This window comes from Zootoca vivipara, chromosome 2 (genome assembly GCF_963506605.1).
Source record: "Zootoca vivipara chromosome 2, rZooViv1.1, whole genome shotgun sequence".
Classification (NCBI taxonomy): Eukaryota; Metazoa; Chordata; class Lepidosauria; order Squamata; family Lacertidae; genus Zootoca; species Zootoca vivipara.
The window spans coordinates 36,564,216-36,592,152 of record NC_083277.1 but is presented as its reverse complement, the minus strand read 5'-3'; the positions used below and the strand labels follow the sequence as shown (position 1 = coordinate 36,592,152).

The window sequence follows — 27,937 nt, the reverse complement described above, 5'->3', positions numbered from 1 at the left end:
AGAATCCACTGTAAGAATTCAGTGGTGCACCTATTTCTAACCAGCTTTTCTAATTTTTTGTTGAATTCATGGCTTAAATGAAGAAAGTCACCTACCTCTTTTAGTCTTTTAACCACGTATAAATTGTTGTCCCTGCAACCTTTGTAGGCAGTGGCAAACATGCCTTCACTAATTCGGTTTTCCTCACTGAAGCCACTGGTGACAGCTTCCACTTCTTCTGGAGCCCACAAAAGGCTTGCAGTGAGGAGATTAGGAATAGCTTCCTGTTGAGGGATGGAAGAACTGCCAGGCTAGAGATTTCAGAGAGAGAAGACACAGCAGGGTTACTCCACTGAATACCACCAAGGCGGTGCCAGAAATGCTATTTCCACACCCGTCAAACCACAGACCCATTGCTACTTGACCCTGAAGGTACAGTATATGAAATGACACTTTTATGGGCAAATAGCACCTGGGGAGGGAGGGAGAATTTCAATGGGAAATCACTGCTGTGCTCTGATCCACTTCAAGAGGACACTGAATCAAGGCGCCACATGGCTTCTTTTCTTTTAAGCAACAGTGGCTAGTTTAGTCATGAGTGAATAATATAACATGTAGTTTGGTCCTTGCTTATTCCTGACAAGTTACAAAAATATGTAAAATATCGGACATGATTTTTTTTAAAAAAACTATTTCTTATTTATATGTATAAATCTGCACCCAAACCAACAAGTTCACATTCAAACAAGAACAAGGATTTTTGACTGAAAATTAGGAAGAACTTGGGTGCAAGCCGTTTTGATAGCAGGACAGACTGCCTCAGAGAGGGTTTTTTTTTTTTTAAACAGAGCCCAGGTGGCTGCCTATCAGGACTGTTGTAGCAACAGATGCCCTGCACTTTCAGTGGGGTCAACTGGATGATTTTTAAGGTTCCCTTCTAAATCTATGAATCTAACATTTACCTTGACACTTGGCAATACTGGTGGATTTGAACGTAAAGAATGTGGAAGGTCCATAGAAGTTGGAGGTGGGGATAGAGGAAGCAAATGTGCATCTGGTTTTAGAGCAGGATCTGAAAGTGACAAAAATAGGTACTTTAAGAACAGGCCATTTGTGCAACCTCGAGGGCCCCACAAGGAATAGATTTGTTTTGTTCGGAACATCTGTGTCCGCTGAAGAAAACCACAGGGTTAGAAGTCCTCCAGCAGTTCACACCAGTTGTTCCAACAAAAGAACACATTATCATGTTCTCTGCCACTCTGATCCTCTACATGTTTGCTTGGAAGTAATGTCCACAGAGTGAAATGGAACATTCTCTGCTATCAATGTGGTTACATATCACCTGACCATTTTGTAGCTTTTCAGGCATACTGTATTGCTTGAGGGGAAACCTTAAGACATTTTTTTTAAGTACAGTATTACAAACCACTTCATGGTTGCTTAGCTGTAGAGTTTATTTTTACTTTATGTTTTTTTAAAAATGTGTTCAGATTAAGATGGTAAATATCACTACAGTCGTACCTTGGAAGTCGAAAGGAATCCATTCCAGAAGTCTCTTTGACTTCCAAAACGTTCGAAAACCAAAGTGCAGCTTCTGATTGGCTTCAGGAAGCTCCTGCAGCCAATCGGAAGCTGCGGAAGCCCCGCCAGAAGTTTGGCTTCCAAAAATAGTTCGCAAACCAGAACAGTCACGGTTTGCGATGTTTGGGAGTCAAAACATTCAGGAACTAAGCTGTTTGACTTCCAAAGTACAACTGTATTACAGTACTATTATTTCATAAAATTTATATACTGCTTGACTGTAGAAAACCACAAAGCGGTTTACAAAAAGATATAGTCAATTACGAACAGCACATAACTGTTTAGAGCATTATCTAGTCAAAAGTAAATTAAACACAGGGTTGGGAAAACCTGTGATGCTCTACATGTTGTTGGACTACAACTCCTGTCAGCCCAAACCATTGATGCTGCTGATGAGAGATAGAGTTCAATAACATCTGGAGGGCCACCTGCTCCCCACCGCTGGTTTAAATGGCCAAGTCTCCCAGTAACTCACAAAAAGGTAAGGGCCTATTATTTTCCCAGTGAGCACCCAAATATTTATTTCAGGAAATTTAAATATGCACATGTCATTTATTTGATGAAGCATACAATTATTTTGCCATTTAAACTCAGGTACTATGTGTAAGATGCAATGACCCTCCTTTGATGGAGGAAGAGGTTAGGTCAGGCATCCCCAAACTTTGGCCCTCCAGATGTTTTGGACTACAATTCCCATCATCCCTGAACACTGGTCCTCTTAGCTAGGGATCATGGGAGTTGTAGGCCAAAACATCTGGAGGGCTGCAGTTTGGGGATGCCTGGGTTAGGTGCTACTATATTCAGGGATCTTGTACCTTCAACAGTCACATAGAAAAAAGAACTTTTGAGCCTTTCTCAGCTCTGCAGCAACTGCTGAAATTCTCTTTTACACAACTATTAAATGGCCAGGCTCAGTATTGCATCTGTAGAATTATTGCAACACAGACAACATTCTCACTTCTTCCAAAAGAATCAAAGGTTAAGTAAACAGTCAGCTGCCGAGAATACTCAGAACTTTATTGAAACTTGACACATGACACATTTGGGAATTAAGTCATTGCACACATGTGGTTAACACCAGTTGAGAACCACTTCCCTGTACAAGTTCAACAAAGTTTGAAAACATTTGTTTTTGTTTTTGTTTTCATCCCTACCTGTATTGTACCTGAATTTGGCAGTGCTGGCATTTCTGTCTCACCTGCTGTGGTCTTATTTTTGTTCCCAGTTGGATGCAGTGATGCATTTTCCTGTTGAGGGGTCTCTAAAGGAGTCCTTGCAGAATCAGTGGGCAACGAAAGTGACTTCCCTGTGAAAGCAGCATAAAAACACACACGGAGTGAATATACCACACAGAGTTAAAGTAGCAGGATACGGATCAGACTTACATAGAGAAATGGAAACGTGACTCAGGCTGTGTTTGCGTTTTCAGTTCCTGTGCACTTGCAGATTCCCAGTGCTGTTCTAATCCGTGTTCAAATGTCATCCAAAATGCATATGCATCCTGTACTTCCCTTTTATTTTATAAAATACTACTGTCTGCTGTGTTTTTTCTCTCAAGCCAGCTTGGAGTCCTTATGTCAAGCTTCCTCAAACTCGGCCCTCCAGATGTTTTGAGACTACAATTCCCATCATCCCTGAGCACTGGCCCTGCTAGCTAGGGATCGTGGGAGTTGTAGGCCAAAAACATCTGGAGGGCCAAGGCTGAGGAAGCCTGCTAAGTGGTTCCTACACATGGGGCAGCAGGAGAACACACAGAACTTGAGCTTTGGTAATGTGAACATACCCTCAGGTGGAGTTCTCTGTGTTGTGTATTAAGTCAAAGGATTTTATATCTGTATTATTATTGTCTGTATTTGCTGAGGAGCGGTTAAACACAGCCCTGCCTCAGAGTCCGGATTGCAACTGAGAACAAGACTCACTGGCCAGCTGAGAAGACGACCCTGCCCGCTAGGACAATGGAGAGTCCAAGGGTATTGGAGCCCTTCCAGCCATCAGAGCCCCACACCTGGGAAGACTATGTCGAACGCTTCGAGTTCTTCGCAGTGGCTCAAGGGATCACCGATGCCAGCAAAAGAAGGGCCACATTCCTGAGCTACTGTGGGCCCGAGACCTTCAAGCTAGCCAAGGCATTACTTGCTCCAGCGAAGCTGAGTGAGACATCTCTCCAAGATATTCTTGCCTGCCTAACAAGCCACTTGGCGCCTACTGAGACCAAGATGGCCCGGCGGATGGAGTTCCATAAGAGGCAGCAGCGTGCTGGGGAGTCTGTATCCGCATTTCTGGCTGAACTCCGGAAGCTCGCTCAGCACTGCGGCTTCCAAAATCTGGAAGAGACTCTCCTGGATCGGTTTATTGGTGGTCTGAGCAGCAAGAAAGCCAGAAGACGCATCGTGGCTAAAGAAGAGGTTACCCTTGCTTCAGCCTTGAAGGAGGCCACCGCCACGGAGAATTATGAAAGAGAGGAGCTTGATGCCAGTCGCAAGGCCACTAAGCCACAGATAGAAGTTGCGCATGCCATGGACGAGCTAGAGGCTACTCCGAGCCAGAGCCCAGTCCGTGGGGTCGAGTTGGTGCGTCAGGTCTGCACAGTGCACAAAGATCACCGAGGCAGTTGCCCAGGTTGTGGCGGAAACCATGGGCGGAAGAGTTGTCGTTTCAGGGATGCCATGTGCCGGATGTGCGGGAAGACAGGTCACATCGCCAGGGTCTGTAGATCGGCGGCGTCAGGAGCAACAGGAGCACCTAGACTGGAGCATCGCAGACCGCCCACAGCAACTCATTTTCGAAAGGACTGCCACTACATAACGGAGATCAACGGGAGGGCCGTGCAGTTTCCAGCGCAAGGCAAGGCACACGTCAAGGTGAAGATTGAGGGTCAGCAGTGTGACATGGAGGTGGACTCTGGATCTGCATTCACCATTGTGTCGGACCAGACCGCGAAGACATTCTTCCCCAGGGGTAAGTTGCCCCCTCTGGAGCCCTTCCCGGCAACCTTGCAGTCGTACTCAGCAGGCCGCATCCATGTTATGGGAATGTGTGCCGTGAGAGTACAGTTCCGGGACAAACAGGCTGTACTCAAACTGGTGATTGCGAAGGGCAGTCGCCCCAGTCTCCTGGGCACTGACTGGTTCCCCGCCCTGGGACTGAGTATCTTAGGGCTTAATTCAATCCAAACCTGCCCTGAGATGAGCGAGGCATTATGCAAGGAATTTGCTGGTCTCTTTAATGGAAAACTGGGTTGTTATAAAGGGCCCCCAGTTGACTTCGAGTTGGACCCCGGGGTGGCCCCAATCCGACTCAAACCAAGGCGAGTGCCATTTGCACTGCAACCCAAGATCGAGGCAGAGCTGGATAAATTGGTCAAGCAGGGAGTTCTCTCACCCGTGGACTCTGCTAAGTGGGAGACTCCAATCGTCACGCCCCTTAAAGCAAATGGGGAAGTCAGGATATGTGCAGATTACAAATGTACTATCAATAAGGCACTCAGGGGAAACTCATACCCCATTCCAGTCGTATCACATCTGTTGGCTAAACTGGCTGGGGGCAAGGTGTTCGCCAAAATTGACCTGGCACAAGCTTACCAACAGCTGCCAGTAACCCCACAATCAGCGGAAGCACAGACTATTGTCACACATAAAGGGGCGTTCAGAGTTAACAGATTACAGTTCGGAGTTTGTGTGGCCCCAGGGATTTTTCAAGGGCTCATGGAACGCCTGTTAAGGGGTCTGCCGGGGGTCTTGCCATTTTTTGATGACGTTTTGATTGCTGGAAAAGACCCACAGGAACTGGTTGCGCGTGTCCGTGCAGTGTTGCTCAAGTTCAAGGAGGTGGGGTTGCAACTGAAAAAAGAAAAATGCAGCTTTGGGGTGCCAACTGTGGATTTCTTGGGGTTTAAAATTGATGCATCAGGCATCCACCCCACAGATGCTAAGATTAAGGCCATCATCGAGGCACCACGACCACAGAACAAGACGGAGTTGCAGTCATTCCTGGGACTTATTAACTTTTATCATTCATTCTTACCCCAGAAAGCTTCGGTAGCTGAACCATTACATAGACTTTTGCAGAAAAAGAATGTGTGGCGATGGGGGCGGGAGCAGCAGAAGGCTTTTGACTCCTTGCGAGAAATGCTGAGTAGCAGGAGCGTCCTTGCTCATTATGATGAGTCGAAGCCGCTGGTCCTGGCATGTGATGCCTCTCAATACGGCCTGGGGGCTGTGCTGAGTCATAGGGAACCGGATGGGTCGGAAAAGCCCATCTCTTTCTATTCCCGTACGTTGTCACCCACAGAGCGCAACTATGCTCAAATTGATAAAGAGGCACTAGCAATTGTGTCAGGAATCAAAAGGTTCTATGATTATTTGTACGGTCGCCATTTCTCCATTGAAACGGACCACAAACCACTGTTAGGGTTGTTCAACCCAAACAAACAAACACCACAAATTCTCTCCCCCAGAATGTTGCGTTGGTCAATATTCCTGAATGGGTTCCAGTACACCTTGACCCATGTGCCGGGGAAACAGTTGTGCCACGCTGATGCGCTGAGTCGATTGCCCCTTCCTGGCGGGAGCAATGAGGATCCTGCTCCGGCGGAGCACATTATGATGCTAGAAACACTTCCGGGGGCTCCTGTAACAGCTACTGATATAGCTGAGACAACGAGGAAAGATGCTGTTCTCTCCCGTGTGCTCACTTGGGTGGGGAGGGGGTGGCCAGGTGGTCCGCATGAAGAAAAATTCAGGCCTTATGCGACAAGGCAGCACGAATTGTCCATGCATAAGGGTTGTCTCCTATGGGGAGATAGGGTGATCATCCCAGCACCACTGAGAAACAGGGTTCTTGAGACGCTTCACATGGGACACCCGGGAATGGTCAGGATGAAGTCGCTAGCCCGATGTTATGTGTGGTGGCCTGGAATGGACCAGAACATAGAACAATGGGTACGAACATGCAAGGCATGCCAAGAGGTGCGGCCAGAAGTAGCCAGAGCACCAGTCCACTGGTGGGAGCAGTCCAGGACTCCCTGGAGCCGGCTGCACATAGATTTTGCTGGGTCATTCCAAGGGAAGGTCTTTTTGGTTATCGTTGATGCATATTCCAAATGGTTAGAAGTGGCGATGGTCCCTAGCATGGCATCAGCTGCCGTAATCAAGGTGTTGAGGCAGCTGTTTGCAACCCACGGGTTACCTGAGACCATTGTATCAGATAATGGGGCAGCTTTTGTATCCCAAGAATTCAGGGCATTCTTGGCTGATAACTTCATAAGAGGGGTCACATCCGCACCCTTTCACCCATCCTCCAATGGGCAGGCTGAGCGCATGGTAAGAACAGCCAAACAATCCATTGCGTGCTTAATGGAGGGTAACTGGTCGGCTCGCATTGCGCGAATGTTATTTTTGCAGCATGCGACGCCGTGTACTGCGACGGGCAAGTCGCCAGCTGAGCTGCTCTTAGGTAGAAGACTGGTAATGGTGCTGGATTATGTCCACCCAGATAAAATGCCAAACCGTAATTCAAGAGCAACCCCCCAGGCTGAGACTGACACAACAAGGTATCTCGCCCCTGAAGATCTGGTCTGGGTGAGGAACTATTCACGAGGTCCGCGGTGGGTGGCTGGTGTGATCACCCGGGCTAGTGGACCTGTGTCCTATTATGTGACCTTGGAAAATGGGCAAGTTTGGAAGAGACATATAGATCAGCTGAGGCGCCGGGCGCTCAGCAGGGAGGAGTCAGATAATTCATCCCTGGCTAATGACGCACAGCTGCGAGACCAGAGTGAAAATGGCCCAGAGGTGCAGTCACCAGGGGCTTCAGCAAATGAACCAGGGTCTGCTAGTCCTCAGGATGACGAGGTACAGGTAGGGGACCCTGAGATGTCTGGGACTCCATCTGTTCCTGACGAAACCCCTATAGCAGCCCCTCCACCACAGGTAACACCCAATCCAGAACCTGCAACACCTGTTGTCAGGAGATCAAGTAGAAGTTGTAGGACCCCACAGTACCTGAGGGATTACGTCTGCTGTGCTCACTAGGGGGGGAGGGGTGTTGTGTATTGAGTCAAAGGATTTTATCTCTGTATTATTATTGTCTGTATTTGCATTAGGATAAAGTAACTGCCTTTTGGTTCCAGAGGGTACAGCTACTATTGGTTCATTTAAGCTGCTGTATTTGGATCCTCTGTCTTATTGGTTCCCTCCAAAAGGCAGCACTGTGATTGCCTGATATTGTTCCCTCCAAAATGTATCCCCTTCTAGCTAGTTCCCTGTCCCTATAAATGTAGCCTTCCTGCCCTCACAGTCAGTCTTGTTCACTTTAATAAAGAGCTGTTACTAGAGAACTGTCTCCAGCATGTTTTGTCAAGAGAGCTGAAATCACAAACCCCAAAACGGGCAGCCAAGGGTGGGGGATTCTAGAACCGGCTCAATTGAACCCTAAGTACAACTAACCCAAATCCTATTTGTGCCTGCTCAAAGGTACTGTAAGCCCAACTAAGTTCAACTGAACTCACTCCCAGGAAAGTGCATACAGGTCTACAGTGTTATTCTGGATGTAACCCAGAATCCAATCCCAACAGTGTTGACATATGTTCTAGAAAATACCACATACAACAAAACAGCAAATAGGTCCTGCGGTATACTCTAGTAGCACATTGTGTATTGTGTGTGCTTTATTGTTCAATGGGTATGCGCTGGGTGCAGGTCTGTTGTGCTAACTGGCTCCCACTGTGGGTGGGCATCATGTGGGTGTCATAGACGGCCCTGTCCCTGACTAATGGAATTTGGCGGTGTATCTAGAGATGCGGAGGGCATACCCAGCATTGTTAAGACATTTTGCATTTTCTTGTTGGGTGTTTTTCCTTTCTGCACTTGGTCTCAGCAAGTACAGGATAGGGCAGACATTCCACTGAGATAATAGCAATGTATCTCCCTGCCCTCAAAGGTGGATCTAGGGGAGTGTGACTGGTTCGGTCGCACTGGGTGCTGAGCTTCTGGGGTACCGCAACTATGAAGTCCAATGGAAGGTAAGAGGCGGGGGGAGCCAGATTTCAGCATCACACAGGGTGCCACTGAAATTTGAAACACCAAGGGCTACCACTGCTGTCCTCCCCTTATAATCGATGTATAAGATTGTTCTGTCAGCCTGATGACACCCTTTTCTTTTTCTTTCACCACCAGAAAGCAATGCTCTGCTGGCATGCTAGAAGTAAATTAACTGGGGAATTCTAGATTTTGCAATGAAGAACAGCAGCATAATAGGCAAGCCATGAGTCACCACTGTCCATTCTTCCTCTAGCTGCTAGTGTCTCACATTAGCATTGAAGGCACACTACCGTATTGTCTAATCATGGTTTTGCAACAATTTTGAAACCAGTGGATGATAGATTTTTTTTTAATGAAAAGACTGAAAACATCCCAGAAAAGACAGCATGTTTCCTGTCTAATTTTTGAAATTTATCACTATGGGCATTTCTACATAAACACAATCTCTTCCTAGTATAGTATATATATGTATATACATATTTTAAAAAGTTTACAGGAAATTTAAATCAGGTGTACCCAATTTGCATCACTCTCAATGGCCACATTCACATTATTTTTCATTCAAAAAAGGACAGTGCAGAGGAATTCGTATATGCTATGATGAGCCCAAATGAAAATGGTGTTAACAGAAAATGAGTTAAAGCAAAAGCTGGTCTAAAATATTTTAAAGAGAAAATTATTTTATATGGTTAGCATGGCAGCCCTTTTCTTTCCACCTCTTCTTTCCCCTTTCAAAGAAAGGCTACTTCCCTTTCTTATCCAATGTGCAAGTGTGAAAGCAGTGAAGGGGGGATGTATATCACTAAATCATATTTCTATGTACAAAAAAAATGTACAGTATTCAGCCTTCACTGAAATATGGATACTGTAATTGTGAAGGGGCCATACACACCTGTGTGTGTGTGGCAGGGGAGTTCCACAACGTAAGGTTTCCACAGAGAAGGCTCATTGTCTGACTGCCTTAGCTTCACAGGAACTGTGGTTAGTTTCAGGGAGGTAGCCGTGTTGGTCTGATGTAGTCAAAACAAAATAAAAAATCCTTCCATTAGCACCCTAGAGACCAACTAAGTTTGTCATAGGTATGAGCTTTCGTGTGCATCAATGCTAATGTGAGACACTAGCAGCTAGAGGAAGAATGGACAGTGGCGACTCATGGCTTGCCTATTATGCTGCTGTTCTTTAAAAATATTTTTTGTGTGTGTGGTTAGTTTAAATTTTAAAATCACATTTGGAAGTATACACTCTCCTCTGGTGTACAAAAGAGGAGGGGGGAAGCCTGAAGCTTTCTGCGGTTCATGCTCATAATGGAAAACCGTAGTTCCTGTTACATCTGAACCCAACCCTGTTGTCTATATAGACATACCTAGAAACAATGGTTCTTGTACCCTGGGTATTTTTTCCTGCTCCAGGGAAGCCAACAATGTAGTATAAACACTGACAACTGGGAAACACTGGCCTGCGAGCGCTCCAGTTGGAGAACAGCCTTTACCAATGGTGTCATGGGCTTTGAAGAAACTCGCTCTCAGGACGGAAGGGAGAAGCATGCTAAGAGGAAGGCACGCTTGGCAAATCCACACCGTGATCAACCCCTGCCTGGAAACCAGTGTCCCCACTGTGGAAGGACGAGTGGATCCAGAATTGGCCTCCACAGTCCCTTATGGACCCATTGTTAAAACCGTGTTTATGGAAGACAATCTTACTCGGCTACGAGTGATCGCCAAAGAAGAAGAAGATCAACAAACAGAAAGGAAAAAAAGGAAAAAAAGAACAGATAAAGAAAAGCAACCAACTTAACTAAAACTGCCAACCAACAGCAGGGAAAAGCAATCAACCTGACAAACCAAAGGTCTGCCTAAAAAAAACCAAACTTTGTCATCAGGTAAGAAGGGCTATAAAAGGCCACGCTAGGAAGGCATAAATAATAAACGAAACATAATACAGCAAAAAACATTTCAGTGTATCCTCAATCCCCAACAGAACAGCTACTATTCAAGATTCGAGGAAGCTACATATTCTTCAAGGATACCGTACAAACTACAATCAGCCCAATTCATTTTCCCCTTCTAAGCCTTCCATTTTGCTTTTCCAACTAAAATGTAACATTCCACAGACCACTGAGGAATGCTCAGTTTTCACAGGGCTGTTTTTTCCCTCCAGTGTTGGTGTTGTTGTTTTTTTTAAAAAAATATGTTTCATACTTTGGCATATCATGAGCTTTACATAAGCATACAAACATCTTCCACTTGTTTCTCAGTCATCTGGTTTTAGCTCAAAACCTGTCAACACAAAACCTCCCGAGTTTGCTATTAGAGAGAAGCAGTGAAACCCCTAACAAAATATTGCTTGGATTTTTATTTCTGGCAACTGGTATTCAGAAGCATTACTGCCTCCAACCATCACGGCTAGTAGCCTTCAAAAGCCAGCTCCTCCATTATTTTTTCTAAACTTCTAAAGCCATCTAAGGTGGCCATCACTGCGCCATAGGTGGACAAGTTCAAAAGTTTAACTACCGTATATCTGTCCTGGTTCTTCCAACATTCAGCTTCACTCATTTCCTGCTCCTTCCCCCTCCCCTTTCCTTTGCATGGCCTCAAGTATACCGTATGTACATTTCCTGTTTTCTGTTTGTGGTCCCCTAGGTCTTTGCTTTCAGGGTTCACCTAAGCACGCTCCTTTTTTGCTTAGTAACCCAATTTTGGCTGCAAAACCAGCAGCCCCTGCTGGAACGGAGTTCAGTGTTAGAAGGAATGACAATGGCAACTGGAGTTGACGAACAAGCTTTTCACTAAGTGGTTATAAACAACTGCTAGGTAGTTGCAGAGAAAGAAGTCCAGCTACTCACAGTTTGCAATTACTTGTGCTGCCCGATAGAGCTGAAGTTCTTGCAGAAGTTCCAACAACTGCTGGACAGTTGCGAGTCTCACTCCCCACCACCACATCAGCTCTCTTGTTATACTGATTCCTGCCTTCTCCATGCACTTGATTTTTCTCAGCTCGGTCTGGTCAGTTATCACATAGGATGCTAAAAGAAAACCAGGCAGATTCGGTTCAGAAGTAAAATCCAAGGCATCACAAGTGTATCTTAAGGAGAAACCCACATTCCCTTTCGTATGAATTTGGCACCTTTTCCCCACCCCACCCCCCATAATTAGGGCAGGGTTGCCATATGTCCAACAACTTTTCTGTGTGGATTTTCACTGTTTGAAATATGGCAACCCTAAATTTGAGAGGTATTTGTACACATGCAAACCAAGCATTTATCTTTCGCATCATTAATCCCTCAAGGAATGCAGTCCAGCAACTCCCACCTCTTGACTCATATTGCTCAGTGAATGAAAAGGAAAGCCTCAAACACATCCTGCTGCTCTATACACAAGGCAGCTTCATTCTTTCCAAGGAAGAACAGAAATGTGATAACCCATGCAAAAATGTTGGCAGGTAAGGGATTCTTAGGTTAATTCTAATCGAGAGTCCACTACCTTAAATTTTTGTAAAAAGCACCAAACCTGGTGATAGAGATGGAAAAAATTAACACAAGAGTCCTTCACTATAAACAGTAGCAAGCATAGGTGTTTGTTTCTATGATAATGCCTCAAGGCTGCATTCTTTGGATGACTTACTACTCCTGAAGCTTCAGAATAAACAGTGTGGGACAAACAGTTGTAGGATTGCAGGTTTTTGCATCAGAAGCTAGACAGAGGTACTTTTTATGTGAATATTGAATTTTTGATTGGTGTAACCCAGACTTAGTGATCTTAAGGTGCAGGGTAGGCAACCAACCAACCAACTAACAATCACATTCAGCCACAGTTTTGTTGTCCCAGGCTCGATTCCCCCCGGCATGGGATCACAATACAAGGTTTTCTGTGCAGTGTAGCTTGCAAGGACTAATCATTCAGTGCATTAGGAAAATACTCCATGACATTGTCAGGTATGCTTTTACAGGTATCTGCATTTTTCTTTCCAAACGGCTAACAGTAGCTGCGGGGAAGAGAAAGATAACCAAAAAAAAAAATGTATTCCACAAAATATACTGCACTGACATAAAAACCCACATGAAATCTAACCTCCCTGGCTTTTCACACTCAGGATGTATAATGTTATGAAGCTGTGGGTTCAAGACACCCTAATTCCAGATCAAGTTAGTGTTGACATTTAATTAAGGTGTGCTAGATTTTAATTAAGGCTTCCATGTAAAACTGTGTGTCAGACTACCAAGTGCCAGAATCTAAGTTGGACCTGTGTGCATTAGTGTTTATTAAAAAATATGTGCTATAGTCTAGACACTTCAAATCCTTCTAATGCAATTTAGGCAAACTGCTTAAACTGTGTATTTTTCAACTATTTAATCCTAGGCAACCAACATGTGTAAAAGCTAATTTCCTTTGAAATAATAGCCTGGGGGTAATGAGCCATCTAGCACATCAAAGGAGTCGGGCCTCTCCCTGTGTTACAAAAAACTAGAGCTTAGGTTAGCAAAGGGTTTTAGAGAGTAAGCCAGAGTTATGCAATGGAGTTAGTAAGCAGTGGGCAAGAGAGAGGGAGGGGGCAAAGGCAGAGAAATGGTTGGTGTCTGTTTAAGACTAAAGCTGCTGTGGCTATAGAAGAAGCCCACACCTCTTGGAATGTGAATGCTCTGCGCTCCCTCCATCTAGACTCACGTTGTATATAGGTGCAAATAAGCCATATAGCATAAAGACACCACAGCCTCCACTGTGCCTCATTTCCAAAAGAAAGCACAGACCCTGGCAAGTGTGCCTGGTGCCCCTGGAATCTCACACTGCTCAGAGATTGGGGCAGCACATAACAATATTTTTAGGACCCAACTTATTGCTGTTATTATAAGGGTTTTGAATGGGTTTTAACACTGTGTTTTAATTGCTGTAACTTGCACCTTAGGGTGCAGGGCATGTGATAAATAATACAGTCTAGCCAGAGCAGACCATTAGATTCATAGCTGTCCACTTCCGGATTTGAAAATAAGGGATCAGCAGCCTCACCTGTCCACTTCCGGATTTGAAAATAAGGGATCAGCAGCCTCACCTGTCCCGGGGACAGTCTACGGTATATCTAACAATCCAGGATAGCAGCGGGAAAGGGCATTGGAATAAGGGAATTTCCAGCAAAAAAAAAGGGAAAGTTGACAGCTGTGGCTTGGAATAAGGGAGTTTCCCGCACAAAAAGGAAGGGTTGGCAGCTATGCATTAGATTACATCCAGTGCTCCTTCGCAATATTGCACAACAGTGTCAAGGGTCTCTCTAGTTTTGCATCACACTTCCTCTGATGGTCAACCAGACACTTCCTAGAAGCCCATAAAAAGGACTTATGGTCACAGCTCTCACATTGTTACTCTTAATCTCAGGGTTGTGGGTTTAAGCCTCACATTGGGCAAAAGATCCCTGCATTGCAGGGGTTTGGACTAGATAACCCTCATGGTCCCTTCCAACTCTACAATTCCATGACGCTGTCTCTGTATCCATCTTTTCCACACCAATATCCCTCCCTTCACAGCCAGGCAGAAAAAGTGGCTTCACACCAAGTCAGCCCATCAGTATACAGCTCTCCAGGATTTCAGGCAAGACAGAACCTTTCCCAGCTCTACCTGGAGATGCCAGGGATTGGGAAGTACTAAATCACAGGACCAATAGGTGCTGTTTAGCAGTAATGTTCAGGTGCAGGGCAAGAGCAGTAAGAATTGCGTACAGAGGGTAGGAACAGAACATGGAAGGACTTGACAAGTTGGATAAATGCACTATAGCTTTAAAAATGCTTCAGATGAATTATTTTGCCAGAATATGTTTTAACAGTGATATTTTAAATGGATGTACTTATTTGAAAAAAATTGTTTTATCAGTCACCTTGTAATCTGCTCTGATGCTTTGGAAAGCTAAATAAACCAATGTCTAACCTAATGTTCGATTACAGAGTTTAATGTGACAGCACACAGTTTAATCCATAAATCTGGGGCCTGTATGATGTGTGGAGTCCTTACGTGCCAGACAGAAGTGCTTCAGTGAAGTATGAAGGGCTGCCACAGGTTCCCCTATTGGCAAGCACTGTCCTTTCACTTTCCATATGACAAGTGCAGGTGTGTCCCTATGTTTTAGCTGAACCCTGAATCAACTATCCCTGGGACCCTTTTTCTCCAAGAAGCAACAAGTTTCATGGCACAGTAGAGAATCAGACCCAGCAGCTTTTGAACTCTACCTGTGCCATCAAACCTGTGGCTTTTTGGAGGAGAAGGATTCAGGGTTCATCTAAAACATAGTGACACCTGTGCTTGTCATAGATCTATCTGTCTATCTATCTCCTTAAAACCAGCACTCCCTCCACCACCGGGGGCTCCGGATGTGACTCCCCCCTCTTGCTGGGCCACATCCCTTAACTTGCTCCCGCCGATGGGAGCTGAAGTCGCCCAACATCCGACGGGCCAAAAAAGTTGCCCAGCGACTCCCGAACCCGGCGCTGCTGCTGCTCCCCCACCCGCCAGGCGACGAGATCCTGGGCGCGCGGCTCACCAAAGCGCATCCAGTCGTAGTCGTTGAGGCAGTCCATCTTCTGACAGAAATCCTCCAGCACCCAGGCGGGCATGCTGTGGATGTAAGGAGACTGCGCAGCAGAACTGCCCAAGGAAAGCGGCGTCGAGGGATATTGCGGCTGCTGCTGCTGCTGCAGGGCCATGTCTTTCTCCTGCTGTGTCACAGCCGCGGGAATTCCCCTCTCTTCTCCTTTGGCCATCGACTGCTGTCCACCCAAAGGCCTGAAGGAGGAAAGAAATGGGTTTCTTTTTTCTCCTTGACTCCAGTCAGCAAATCTGGTCTTCTCGCCCTTCTCCTCCCCGTCTGAAGAAGGAGCCACTCCTCGCTTCTCAAAACTTGTCTGCGGCTTTATTTTTTTCTATCAAACTCCGCCCTGTCCTGCCCCATTTCCCGACGCCGGGGAGTTCTTCTCTCAACGACGTCAGGGCGAGACTGGCTCGCTTCCCTTCTTCGAGGACTGCGCGCTTGTTCCCACTTTGCGCTCCAGCGGCCGGACTGTTGATTAACCAACTCGCACCTGATTTTTCCCATCCGATCGGTGCGCCGCAGTAAAAACAAGGGAACGGACTGATCTCGCTGGGGCCTCGACTTCCTTGGCTTCAGGGCATGTGTGGTTTTAAAAAAGGAAAGGTTAATAAATAAAATAAATAGGGAGGGAAAGAGGTGCACGATTGTGAACAGACGAGCAAATTATTCTGGCGAGAAACTTAGCTCCGGGAAACAATCAATTGGTTGTGTGTTGAAGGAGTCCTGCCTGAGGAGCTAGGATGGGCGAATCTTGGAGGGAAAACCCAGTCAGATGGGTGGGGTGTATTTATTATTAATTATTATTATTATTATGATTTAAACTGAAGTGTGCAATCTTTTAATTTCTTTTTAAAACCTAAAATGGGGAAAATATAGGACAGAAAACAGTAGTGACTAATTGGTTTAATTGTGCAGAAGGAAAACCATGCAAGTAACATGCCGCCCAATTTTTCAGCAAGAAGCAGCAAAAGGGTGGCACCAAAAAGTCGAGAGAAAAAAATAGGAAAAGAAGCAGGTGGTAGGAAAACAATTTAGACTGCAGCCCTTTCCACATTGCTAGAGCAGGCCTCATTCAAACCAATGGGGTTTACTTCTGAGTAGGCATGCATAGGCTTGCACTGTTATTGTAGCAAGCCCACTTTTTTACAATATGAAGCCCATCCTTAGATGCAATGGTCAAAACAAGCAAATAAACCGAGGAACAAAAATTAAAAGGTATGGTATTAGAATGAAGCATAGTTTTGTTCTAAGCTGTTCGCCTATCCATTCTGATGTATTCAGGACTAGTCCAAGACATTTTGTTTACACGGCTGAAGGGCAAGATGGCAACCCTGCACCCCATGTACCAGTCAGCCTGATTTGCAATCTAATCTTCACCACAAGTGACAGGCCACTATTCTCCACTACAGCTGAGGACAGGAGGTTAACTTGGTTAGGATGCATGTGGTACATATAGCTCTGCCCTCCAACACCTCTGTGCCATTCCTTTGCTTCTGCTGCCTGAGGCAGCCACCCCACTGTCTAATGCAGGGGTCCCCAAACTAAGGCCCAGGGGCCGGATGCGGCCCAATCGCCTTCTAAATCCGGCCCGCAGACAGTCCGGGAATCAGCATGTTTTTACATGAGTAGTTTGTGTCCTTTTATTTAAAATGCATCTCTGGGTTATTTGTGGGGCATAGGAATTCGTTCATATTTTTTAAAAAAATATAGTCCGGTCCCCCACAAGGTCTGAGGGACAGTGGACCGGCCCCCTGCTGAAAAAGTTTGCTGACCCCTTGTCTAATGGTAGGACTGACCCTGATTTAGTAAATCCATTGTAATACACGGTTTGCTTCTGCATGTAAAACTTTCACACTTCTGGTTATGAAAAGTACAGAAACATAAATTGTGTGCCATTAAAATAGTCTATGAAAAATATTACAAATAGAATATTCTAATATTGTACATAATCTAATACAGAATCTCTTACATATTTTTCCTTCTCCAACATCAAGAATCACGTTGGGAGTGCTTAGATGTGAATACTTTTTGAGTAAAAAGATTATTGCTGATTTTAACCTAATTCTTGCTTATACACAAGGATCTTCAGCCGAGATTTATTTTTTAAAAAGGAAACCGATTCCAGACTAACAGCAATCCATCAATCTTTATTGCGGTCAAAGACAGCACAATCCTAACCATGCCTTCTCTGAAGTAAGTGCTATTGAATTCAATGTAGCATACTCCCGTGGAAGTGGGATTAGGATGACAGCCATTCCATTTTAGATACCCATGTAATGTTTAAGATAACAAACACACCAGCCTGAAGTCTAAGACTCTCAAGCCTGCACTGTTTTAAGAAAAGAAAATTGCAAAGGCAAAGGGAGAAATGACTCCTACATCAAAAATGCATCTGAATATCCCTCCATCTGTTCCATAGGCAATCCACATTGAAACATTGGTTAAGAAAAGGAAGCTGCTCTTCCTCTTGGTCATTTCTGGCAGTTGGCAGACCATGAAACTCAATCTCAGGGTCATGGGTTCAAGCCCCATGTTGGGCAAAAGATTCCTACACTGCAGGGGATGGGACAAAATGACCCTCATGATCCCTTCCAACTCTACAGTTTTATGATTCTAAGAAAAAGGGGGGAAGTCATTGCTAAATAAGACATTGAAAAGGGAATAACACATTACCACCAACGAAACAAAATATATGAAATGAAACTGAGAGTCACACATGAACTTTAAGAAAAGAACTGGCATGCATCCTAGTATATTCTATTAGCAAACATAATGGCTGCCACTATTGCTTACATATAATAAAGTATCAGACAAAGGAAAGAATGGGGGAAATAACAGTGCTGCAATTAAGGGGGGGAAAGCTTTAATGCCTCATAGGTTCAAATAATAATAATACATGAAATGGCATTATATGGAATGCTGAGCAATAGCTGAATACATATTAAAAGCAATGTTTAAACATCAAAATTGCAATTCTAATAATCTGGTCTTGGTAGCTGTCAGCATAATCTGGTCTAGGTATTTATCAGAAACAAAGAACCATATAAATCTAACAATGCTCCAAATGTGGCCCAGCATGTTCAAAAATTCAGATACAAAATTGAAAGCTTAGCTACTGCAATCTATCTTGCATGGAATTCATATTCACAGACTTTCTTCTTCATTTTGCTATTTTTGATTCTTCCTTTAGACCTGGAAGAACAGACAGAAGCCCCCAAGGAATCCCAGGAACCGTAGGTCTGTTAAGGATGCTGGGAACTGTATCTCTGTGAGGGGTAAACCTTGTCTCTTCCCTCCTCTTGTGTGCACATATTTGTCTGGCAACATCAAAAGTACAGATTTATCATATATACAGAAATCCTTCTATCTTTTTAGAAAGAAATTTACAAAGTATACAAAAAAGTTAGTACACACCTACATCACAAACCAGTGACTTTACAAAAGGTAACAATTTACAACACATTCAGTACACTGCAATGTCTTCAACAAGTTCATTTCACAGTAGTCCTGTTAAGATACTTGGAAATAACTGTACAAGATCAACTGGTAAAAATGTTGGGTTGACACCCAACAACCAAAAAATTGTAATAGTTGCAAACACAGGATATTGGAAAATAGGAAAATAGTGTCCCACTGATCATCTGTGTAGCTCAAAACAAAAATATGTTCTAAAGTAGTCAGCTTCATAACTGTTGCCTCAAAATTTTGCAGATAATTTTAAAGAAGGCAATACAGTATATAGCTTGGGGGGTGTTAAAAAAGAGTAGCAAATAATGAATTTGATGGGTTATTTATTGGAACCTCTAAGAGAGACAGCATATTCTTTTCATACTTAAAAATTCACCTTCAATGCAATAGCAAGCTTTGAATGAGGGTGAAATTGTGATCTGAGGAAAAAAAACTTTGCCTGCACCACAGAGCTGCCAGGCTCTTTCTTTAGCTGAAGTGGGAACAGTAGCAGCTCCCATCACACCAAAATTCCCGTAACAGCATAGACAAACATAGGGCAAATGTGTGAGAGAGTGCAGTTCCTGCATACTCGGAGTATATTGTTACACCATGGGAAATAATGACCTGTAGGAAACCACTGGCACAAGAAAAAGTAAATCCAGAGAGTTCTAATTTACAGTATTTAATCTGAATTATTTTTGGGGGGGAATGGAGAGACCAAGTTGCAGTTTAAGGATAATTTATCATTTGGTATAATTAAATTAAAGTTGCTCAAATTCCAAAGACCACACATACAGGGTGTTTTCTAAACACATATAATAAAATGATACTTTAAATAAGTGGAAAATCACATAAAATGGCTTTTGCCAATCTAATCTATCAAATGACCTAGGTGTTTGTATTTGGTCTAATGTAAAATACAATTTGTATAGGTTTTCCCAGGACAGGATGTCGTCGAGTATTTTCAGCTGCAGCATTCTACCACTTTGCCTCATTGTCCCATGGCTTTGTCTCTAAGTTATGAAGTTACAAGTTCTAAACCAAAGCAATGTCTGCTTCCTAAAACACTATGGAATGTTAATGCCTTTTCAGTTCATACAGCAGTAAATGTTTCTTATACCCAACAATTTATTAGTAAGAGTAGTTTTCCACTGATGACCCTTCAACTCTATTCCTTAGCCTATCATTCGTTTCCAGAGAAAGCCGCTGAAGATCCTTCCTAATATCTGGATGATCTTCTAAATCTTCATATAGTGACCGAACAATGTCTAATTTCCTGTAGTCCACTGGTTTTACTAAAGCACGGACAACTTGGAGACATCTTTCCTTCAGAGTGTACACTGCAAAGAGATAGTAAAGTGAGATTTTAAATGTCATGCTGAAGATATTGAGGCATGGATCATAAATACCTGAATACCATAATGTTTTGCTAATCAATAAGAAAAAGAAATACAATTCATGTTTTTCTTAATCTGATACACCAGAGATGGGGAAACTGTGGCCCTACAGATGTCACTGGACTACAACTCCCATCCTCACTGACCACTGGCCATGCCAGCTGGGGCTAATGGTTACTGTACCCCAACATCTGGAAGGCCTACTCCTGTACTATAAAAACATGAAGCATTATGAAAGCACAGAATGAGAAACTATACAAGTAACCTTTAATAGCAGCAACTGGAATACACTGCTTGAGAAACATCACTTTTTAATTTCTGAAATGCCCCATTACTGGCTTTTCTTATGGTTAAGATAAAATGATTTAAAATGATTTGTAACCGGACAGAATTGGGAGCATCTTAAATGAACCTTGGGTAGGTGGGAAGGACTGTTTTGAGGATGTCAAACTGCTACAAATAAACATAATCAAACATTTTACTTTATTACTAGTCAAATGGGACTAGTATAATTGCACAACATTATTCACAGTGTAAGGAGATAAAGACATTAGTATTATAATTGGATTATTTTTACCTGGTAGTGTAATATTTGCAAATACAGGCTGCCCATTCATATTGCGGGTAGCCACAAACAGCTCTGCTTGGTTGACAAGAAGACTATCATCTGTCCCAGCATCTCTGAACAGCCAAAGATGTTCTAGAAAACAAATCACATATGAAATTAGGGCATAAGAGCATAAAAAGAGTCCCGCTGGATCAGCCCAAAGGCCCATCTAGTCCAGCATTCTGTTCTCACAGTGGCCAACCAGATGCCCATGAGAAGCCAGAAATGAAGGGCAGTATAGAAATTTAATAAACAAATTTTAAAAACAAACAAATAAGCAGGATCTGAGCTCAACAGCCCAGCAATTTTTACAGACCGATTCCAAATGGTATGCAACTACTGATGAGTCGAATGCGGTTCACTGAAGTTTATGTCTGTAAATGAAAGTTGCAAAAAGAATGCAGAAAAGGCTATAGAGTACTGTACTGGGCTTAAAGAAAAACAAATGAGCAGCTGCACAAGGATACAGTATTCCTATCAATAAATAAATAAATAAATAAAATAATAATAATAATAATAATAATAATAATAATAATATATTATTTATATCCCATCTGACTGGGTTGTCTGTCACTCTGGTCAGCTTCCAACCCAATATAAAAGCACAACTAAACACCAAGCATAAAAAAAACTTCCTGATACAGGGCTGCCTTCAGATGTCTACGGAAGGTCATATAATTGTTTATCTCTTTGACATATGAAGGGAATCAGACTTCTTGCATTGAGGGAACCGCCAGAAGCTGGACCTCGGCTCCCTCGATGGACATGGGGTTGGAGAGTTCTTTTAGGTATCCAGGGGCGAGGCCGTTCAGGGCTTTAAAGGTCAACAACACCAACACTTAGAATTGTGCTCGGAAATGTACTGGGAGCCAATGCAGGCTCACAGTCCTCAGTCTGGCAGCTGCATTCTGGATCAGCTGAAAGTTTCCGAATCACTTTAGCCACACATCACAGCTGCTCCCACCACTTTTCTCGGGCCGAAAGGAGGTCTTAAGAGAGATCCAGCCAGCTGTGCTCTTCTGCACACAGAAGTGGCCATCCAAAACCGCTGCCTTCGAGGCAGTCCAGCCCTCCTTACTCCACAGAGGCAACCTGGCCAAACCACCCCACTCTGGTGTCTCCCCAATTCCTGCATCTGCCACACCACTTTCTAACCTAACCCTACTCCGGGCCCTTCCGCTCCCGGCTCCTCGCACGGCCGAGGCCCTTCTAACGTCTGAGGGAAGAGGGAGCAGAAGGCCGGCTGCAGGCGCAGGTTTCGCTGGAAGGTTCGCGCCAGGAAGCTCCACCTGTTGAATATCTGACCACCCTTTAGGCACCGAAGCTGCGCAGTCCCTACGGAGCGCAGGGCGGAGATGCCTTCCTTAGCTGCCCCCGTCGCCCTTCTTCTTCTCCCCGTTATATTACCCACCCAGGTAGCTGTGCATCCGTCGGCCCGTGCCGGGCTTCAAGCTCGGGTAGGAGCGCGGCTTCCCCTCGAAGTCCAGCCAGACGGGGCTCACCAGGCGGGGGCTGCGGTTACAGAAAATGACCTGGCAAGGTTCCCGAGTGTTCACCGAGCGCAGGCGCCCCAAAGCCTCTCCTGCCCCTCTCTCCTCGTCCTCCTCCCCGGGTTTCTGCGGCATCCTGACGACTCGGAACCACACGAAACGGCACCTCCGCCGCGCAGCCCAAGTGAAGCGGAGGCCTACCACACCGGGCCTAGACGCGCGCAGGCAGCCATTGCTTTGTAGAGGCTGGGGGGGGGGACCAGAGCAACACTACGCATGCGCACCCTCAGCGGCCATTGTTTTGTGGGGGAGCCGGAGAGGCGGGCGCCGCCGCCGCCGCCGCTCACCTCTTCTGGGCGCCTGCGCAGTTCGGCGTTTCGTTTGTTTAGGGGGCGGAAGGGTCTATGTTGTGCCCTTAGCTTCATGCCAAGCCAGTTTATGGTATGATCATTTCATAATTAGCCGTTTTGAAAATGGTAAATTGAGGCTTTTCTCTCTTTTTTGCGGGGTGGGGGTGGGGTAAAACTTCCATTAAAACCGATAAGGGAGGGGAAGGGATTGGGGTGGGATGTTAACCTCAGGAAATAGAGAGTAGATACGGCTGGGGAAATTCGAGTGTCCTCAATGAGTCGCTCTATATAATGTGTGCGTGTCAAAAGCAGAACGTTGATATGCAAATACGGCTGCAGGCGCATTGTATGACCTCTTTTCGAGAAGTAGAACAATCCATTGGTTTCGAGCACATAGCGATGGTTTCCCTTTTAGCTAAGAAGATTTGTATGACGATATTGGTAGCGTCCTTACACTGCTGCTTTATAAATTTCCATTAAATTCAATAGTGCTTACTCCCAGGTCAGTGAGTATACACTTACCACAGCAGTCAACAACATGCCCCAAAAAGGATGCTGCCTCCAATCCCGGAAGTGGCATATAATCGTCATGAGTAGCAGCCATTAATAACCTTATCCTTCATGAATTTGACCAATTCCCCTTTTAGGATTCCTAGATTTCATATAAGCAGCTGAAGCCTGGTGATGGACTGGAGAAACTTTTATTGTATCCACTGCAGTAAAGGTTTATTCTTCCTTGTACATCCACACATTGATGTTCTGTTTATTTCAGGCATTTACTTATTGTCCCATTCTGATAAAGGTCTTTGGAAATAAAAAATGGACTAGGATGGGGAGTTGCATAATCTCTGCACAAACAGATCAGCATGGATGTGCAATTAACTGTAGAATATAACTGTTGTGCAAACAAATCAGAATGTATAAGCAGGCTGTTTGGAGAAGGGTCGGGTTAAAGTATCTCTTTTACAGTGCAATCCTATGCATCATGGGGTCTTAGTACCCTATGTCACCAAGAGCAGACAGTATTAGTTCAGAATCATGCTGCAGCCTTTTTTGTGTGTGCATTCTCTGTGAAACATGGTTGCAGTTCTTTGATGACCACTTTAGCCTTTATTGATAGTGGGGCAAATATATAGAATCATCGAGTTCGAAGAGACCACAAGGGCCAGTCCAACCCCCTGCCAAGCAGGAAACAACATCAAAGCATTTTTGACATATGGCTGTCAAGCCTCCGCTTAAAGACCTCCAAAGAAGGAGACTCCACCACACTCCTTGGTAGCAAATTCCACTGCCAAACAGCTCTTACTGTCAGGAAGTTCTTCCTAATGTTTAGGTGGAATCTTCTTTCTTGTAGTTTGAATCCATTGCTCCGTGTCCGCTTCTCTGGAGCAGCAGAAAACAACCTTTCTCCCTCCTCTATGTGACATCCTTTTATATATTTGAACATGGCTATCATATCACCCCTTAACCTTCTCTTCTCCAGGCTAAACATACCCAGCTCCCTAAGCCGTTCCTCATAAGGCATCGTTTCCAGGCCTTTGACCATTTTGGTTGCCCTCTTCTGGACACGTTCCAGCTTGTCAGTATCCTTCTTGAACTGTGGTGCCCAGAACTGGACACAGTACTCCAGGTGAGGTCTGACCAGAGCAGAATACTGTGGTACTATATTACTTCCCTTGATCTAGATCAGGCATCCCCAGACTTCGGCCCTCCAGATGTTTTGGACTACAATTCCCATCTTCCCCAACCACTGGTCCTGTTAGCTAGGGATCATGGGAGTTGTAGGCCAAAACATCTGGAGGGCCGCAGTTTGGGGATGCCTGATCTAGATGCTATACTCCTATTGATGCAGCCCAGAATTGCATTGGCTTTTTTAGCTGCTGCAGCCATATCTCAAAAGGTAGGATAATTCCAAGATGATAATCTTCAATTTACATAACATTTTCATAGCTTCAGGCCTAAATTTAGCAGAATTTCCTGCTGTTGTAGCATAGCACTTCTTTGTTCAGCTACAGAGGCCTCTCTTGGTGTTTCCAGAGGTGGATGATTTAGTAGCACCCAATCATTGTTCTTCTTTAAACTAGAAGTGGATTAGCAGCTGTTCTTCCAAATCTATGTGATCTGCCCCATTTCCCACAGGCTCAAATGTTGAGGTGGGTTGAATTTTCATTGGGACCATGCTGCCCTTTTATCCATTCCCAATCATGGACCCCCCCCCCCAAAAAAAATTCAAGATAGAGTGCTGATGTGCTCAGGTCCTGCTTACAGACTTTCCATTGGCATCTTGTTGGCCACTGTGAGAACAGGATGCTGGAGTGGATGGGCCACTGGCCTGATCCAGCAGGGCTATTCGCATGTTCTAAAAATCTTTAAAAGCAATGTTATTTGGAAAGGTAATGCTAATTGCACAGAGTTGATTCCTAGAGGGAGCAGGGAGATACACAGAAGGACATGACTAGAGCATACTAGCAACTAGCAACCTGTACAGTATAGTCAGAATTTCAGAAATGTTATGGAAACCAGCTATTGTGGGTTGCTGTGGGTGTTTTTTAAAAAATAAAAAAATTAAACGTCATATTTCCTGAGTCTGATTAGGGAAGGTGTTGGAGCAGAACATTATGGTGGCTATGTCATGCGGATGCCTGCACATTTTTACAGGGTGAAAAGGGAACAAAGCAAAGCCTGATTTAACAGCAGTAAGCCTGGCAATTTCCTTTTCATTGGGATGGTTTTTGTTGCTGCCTCCTGTATAATGTTACAAGCCTCCATCCCAATGAAAAGGAAATGCAAGAAAGCAAAGTGGCTGTCCAACGAGGCCTTACAAATAGCAGGAGAGAGAAGTCAAGCAAAATGCGATGGAGATAGTGAAAGATACAGGAAATAGAATGCAGATTTTTTAAAAAAAAAAAAAATAGCAAGGAGAGACAAGGGGGCCTTCTTAAATGAGCAATGCAAAGAAATAGAGGAAAACAACAGAATGTGAAAAACCAGAGATCTGTTCAAGAAAATTGGAGATATGAAAGGAACATTTCGTACAAAGATTACCATAATAAAGGACAAAAGTGGAAGGGACCTAACAGAAGCAGAGGACATCAAGAAGAGGTGGCAAGAATACACAGAGGAATTATACCAGAAAGATATGGATGTCTCGTACACACCAGGTACTGTGGTTGCTGACCTTGAGCCAGACATCCTAGAGAGTGAAATCAAATGGGCCTTAGAAAGCACTGCTAATAACAAGGCCAGTGGAAGTGATGATATTCCAGCTGAACTATTTAAAATGTTAAAAGATGATGCTGTTAACGTGCTACACTCAATATGCCAGCAAGTTTGGAAAACTCAGCAGTAGCCAGAGGATTGGAGAAGATCAATCTACATCCCAATCCCAAAGAAGGGCAGTGCCAAATAATGCTCCAACTACCGCACAATTGCTCTCATTTCACACGCTAGCAAGGTTATGCTCAAAATTCTACAAGGCAGGCTTAAGCAGTATGTGGACCGAGAACTCCCAGGAGTGCAAGCTGGATTTCGAAGGGACAGAGGAAACAGAGACCAAATTGCAAACCTGCGCTGGATTATGGAGAAAGCTAGAGAGTTCCAGAAAAACATCTACTTCTGCTTCATTGACTATGCAAAAGCATTTGACTCCTGTCGACGACAGCAAACTGTGGCAAGTTCTTAAAGAAATGGGAGTGCCTGATCACCTCATCTGTCTTCTGAGAAATCTCTATGTGGGACAAGAAGCTACAGTTAGAACTGGATACAGAACAACTGATTGGTTCAAAATTGGGAAAGGAGTACGACAAGGCTGTATATTGCCTCCATGCTTATTTAACTTATATGCAGAATTCATCATGTGAAAGGCTGGACTGGATGAATCCCAAGCCAGAATTAGGATTGCCGGAAGAAATATCAACAACCTCAGATATGCTGATGATGGCAGAAAGTGAGGAGGAATTAAAGAACCTTTTAATGAGGGTGAAAGAGGAGAGCGCAAAATATGGTCTGAAGCTCAACATCAAAAAAAACCAAGATCAGGGCCACTGGTCCCATCACCTCCTGGCAAATAGAAGGGGAAGAAATTGAGGCAGTGAGAGATTTTACTTTCTTGGGTTCCATGATCACTGCAGATGGTGACAGCAGTCATGAAATTAAAAGACGCCTGGTTCTTGGGAGAAAAGCAATGACAAACCTAGACAGCATCTTAAAAAGCAGTGACATCACTTTGCCGACAAAGGTCCGTATAGTTAAAGCTATGGTTTTCCCAGTAGTGATGTATGGAAGTGAGAGCTGGACCATAAAGAAGGCTGATCGCCGAAGAATTGATGCTTTTGAATTATGGTGCTGGAGGAGACTCTTGAGAGTCCCATAGACTGCAAGAAGATCAAACCTATCCATTCTGAAGGAAATCAGCCCTGAGTGCTCACTGGAAGGACAGATCCTGAAGCTGAGGCTCCAATACTTTGGCCACCTCATGAGAAGAGAAGACTCCCTGGAAAATACCCTGATGCTGGGAAAGATTGAGGGCACCAGGAGAAGGGGACGACAGAGGACAAGATGGTTGGACAGTGTTCTCGAACCTATGAATATGAGTTTGACCAAGCTGCGGGAGGCAGTGGATGATAGGAGTGCCTGGCGTGCTCTGGTCCATGGGGTCATGAAGAGTCGGAAACGAATAAACAACAACAAAGCTTGGCAATGAAGAAATGAAGGGATTTTGTTTGTATGGAAATAGAATGAATTAATCTGAATGCTATTAGCAATGAGGTATGTGGGTGGGAGGTGCCAACTTTAAAACCTGTTTTTAGCACTGAAGTTTGGTTGGTGATTCATATGTATAATTGGTATATATTAATCAGTTTGCCCCATCTGTGTACACAGTGCTTTTGGAAATTAATCTATATCCAATTGTAAGAATGACGTGCTATTTGCTTTCTCATTTCAGTCAAATCTTCTGCATAGATTTTAAAAGGCATCCAAGTGCAGTCATTCTTTGCTTGTTTTACAGAGCATCATACTGTGTTAGTGGGTATTGTTTTTCTAAAACATGTTTTTATTTACTTTTTTTTGCTTCAAAACAGTTTGATTTGTAAAGGTCTTTAATTTCAAGATTTAATGGAACTTGCATAAGCAGTGTTCTGAGATCTGAATTCACAACAAAGGAAATCCTCTGAATTCAGGCTGGAATTCTGTGTATGCTTATGTGGGAGGTAAATGAATTTACATCTGAGTATATATGCACCGGCTCCCTTGACCAATAATGCGAGATGAGCGCCGCAACCCCAGAGTTGGTCACGACTGGACCTAATGGTCAGGGGTCCCTTTACCTTTACCTATATATGCACAGGGTTGCACTTTAAATGCCGGAACATAGGATGACCATCTATCCCAACTTAGTCATGAACTTGGGGCAAGTACAAATGACTAGGTACCAAATGGTAATTGATCCCATGACATAGGCGTAACCACTTTGGAA

The 27,937-nt window shown here is 44.2% G+C and overlaps 2 protein-coding genes across 5 annotated transcripts in view; both read right to left on the bottom strand.

Moving 5' to 3' along the window:
• IRAK2 (interleukin 1 receptor associated kinase 2) overlaps positions 1 to 15,712 on the bottom strand; it is a 31,017-nt gene extending 15,305 nt beyond the window's left edge. For 2 of the 4 annotated variants that reach the window (XM_035106563.2, XM_035106564.2), the window contains exons 1-5: positions 15,120 to 15,712; positions 11,443 to 11,622; positions 2,759 to 2,866; positions 942 to 1,051; positions 96 to 290 (exon numbers count right to left, since the gene is read on the bottom strand). In XM_035106563.2, coding sequence (XP_034962454.2) covers positions 96 to 290; positions 942 to 1,051; positions 2,759 to 2,866; positions 11,443 to 11,622; positions 15,120 to 15,339 — 813 coding nt within the window. In that variant the 5' untranslated portion in view covers positions 15,340 to 15,712. The remainder of the gene's footprint in view (positions 1 to 95; positions 291 to 941; positions 1,052 to 2,758; positions 2,867 to 11,442; positions 11,623 to 15,119) is intronic. The other 2 variants (XM_035106565.2, XM_035106566.2) reach the window with 1 other exon arrangement.
• Positions 15,713 to 17,294: 1,582 nt separating this feature from the next.
• VHL (von Hippel-Lindau tumor suppressor) lies at positions 17,295 to 22,375 on the bottom strand. The gene is made up of 3 exons (XM_035106568.2): positions 22,033 to 22,375; positions 20,592 to 20,714; positions 17,295 to 19,957 (listed from the first exon to the last, which is right to left on the bottom strand). Exons 1-3 carry the CDS (start codon positions 22,244 to 22,246, stop codon positions 19,749 to 19,751), a joined length of 546 nt encoding a protein of 181 aa, XP_034962459.1. The 5' UTR covers positions 22,247 to 22,375; the 3' UTR covers positions 17,295 to 19,748.
• Positions 22,376 to 27,937: the final 5,562 nt, after the last annotated feature.

What these genes read in the sequence shown, in the direction of transcription:
- VHL (XM_035106568.2), bottom strand. Translation starts at nt 22,246, where the DNA reads ATGCCGCAGAAACCCGGGGAGGAGGACGAGGAGAGAGGGGCAGGAGAG. An exon ending in ACGGATGCACAGCTACCTGG is followed by an intron (nt 20,715 to 22,032) that starts GTGGGTAATATA and finishes TTTGTTTTCTAG; the next exon opens with AACATCTTTGGCTGTTCAGA. An exon ending in TGCAAATATTACACTACCAG is followed by an intron (nt 19,958 to 20,591) that starts GTAAAAATAATC and finishes ATCTCTTTGCAG; the next exon opens with TGTACACTCTGAAGGAAAGA.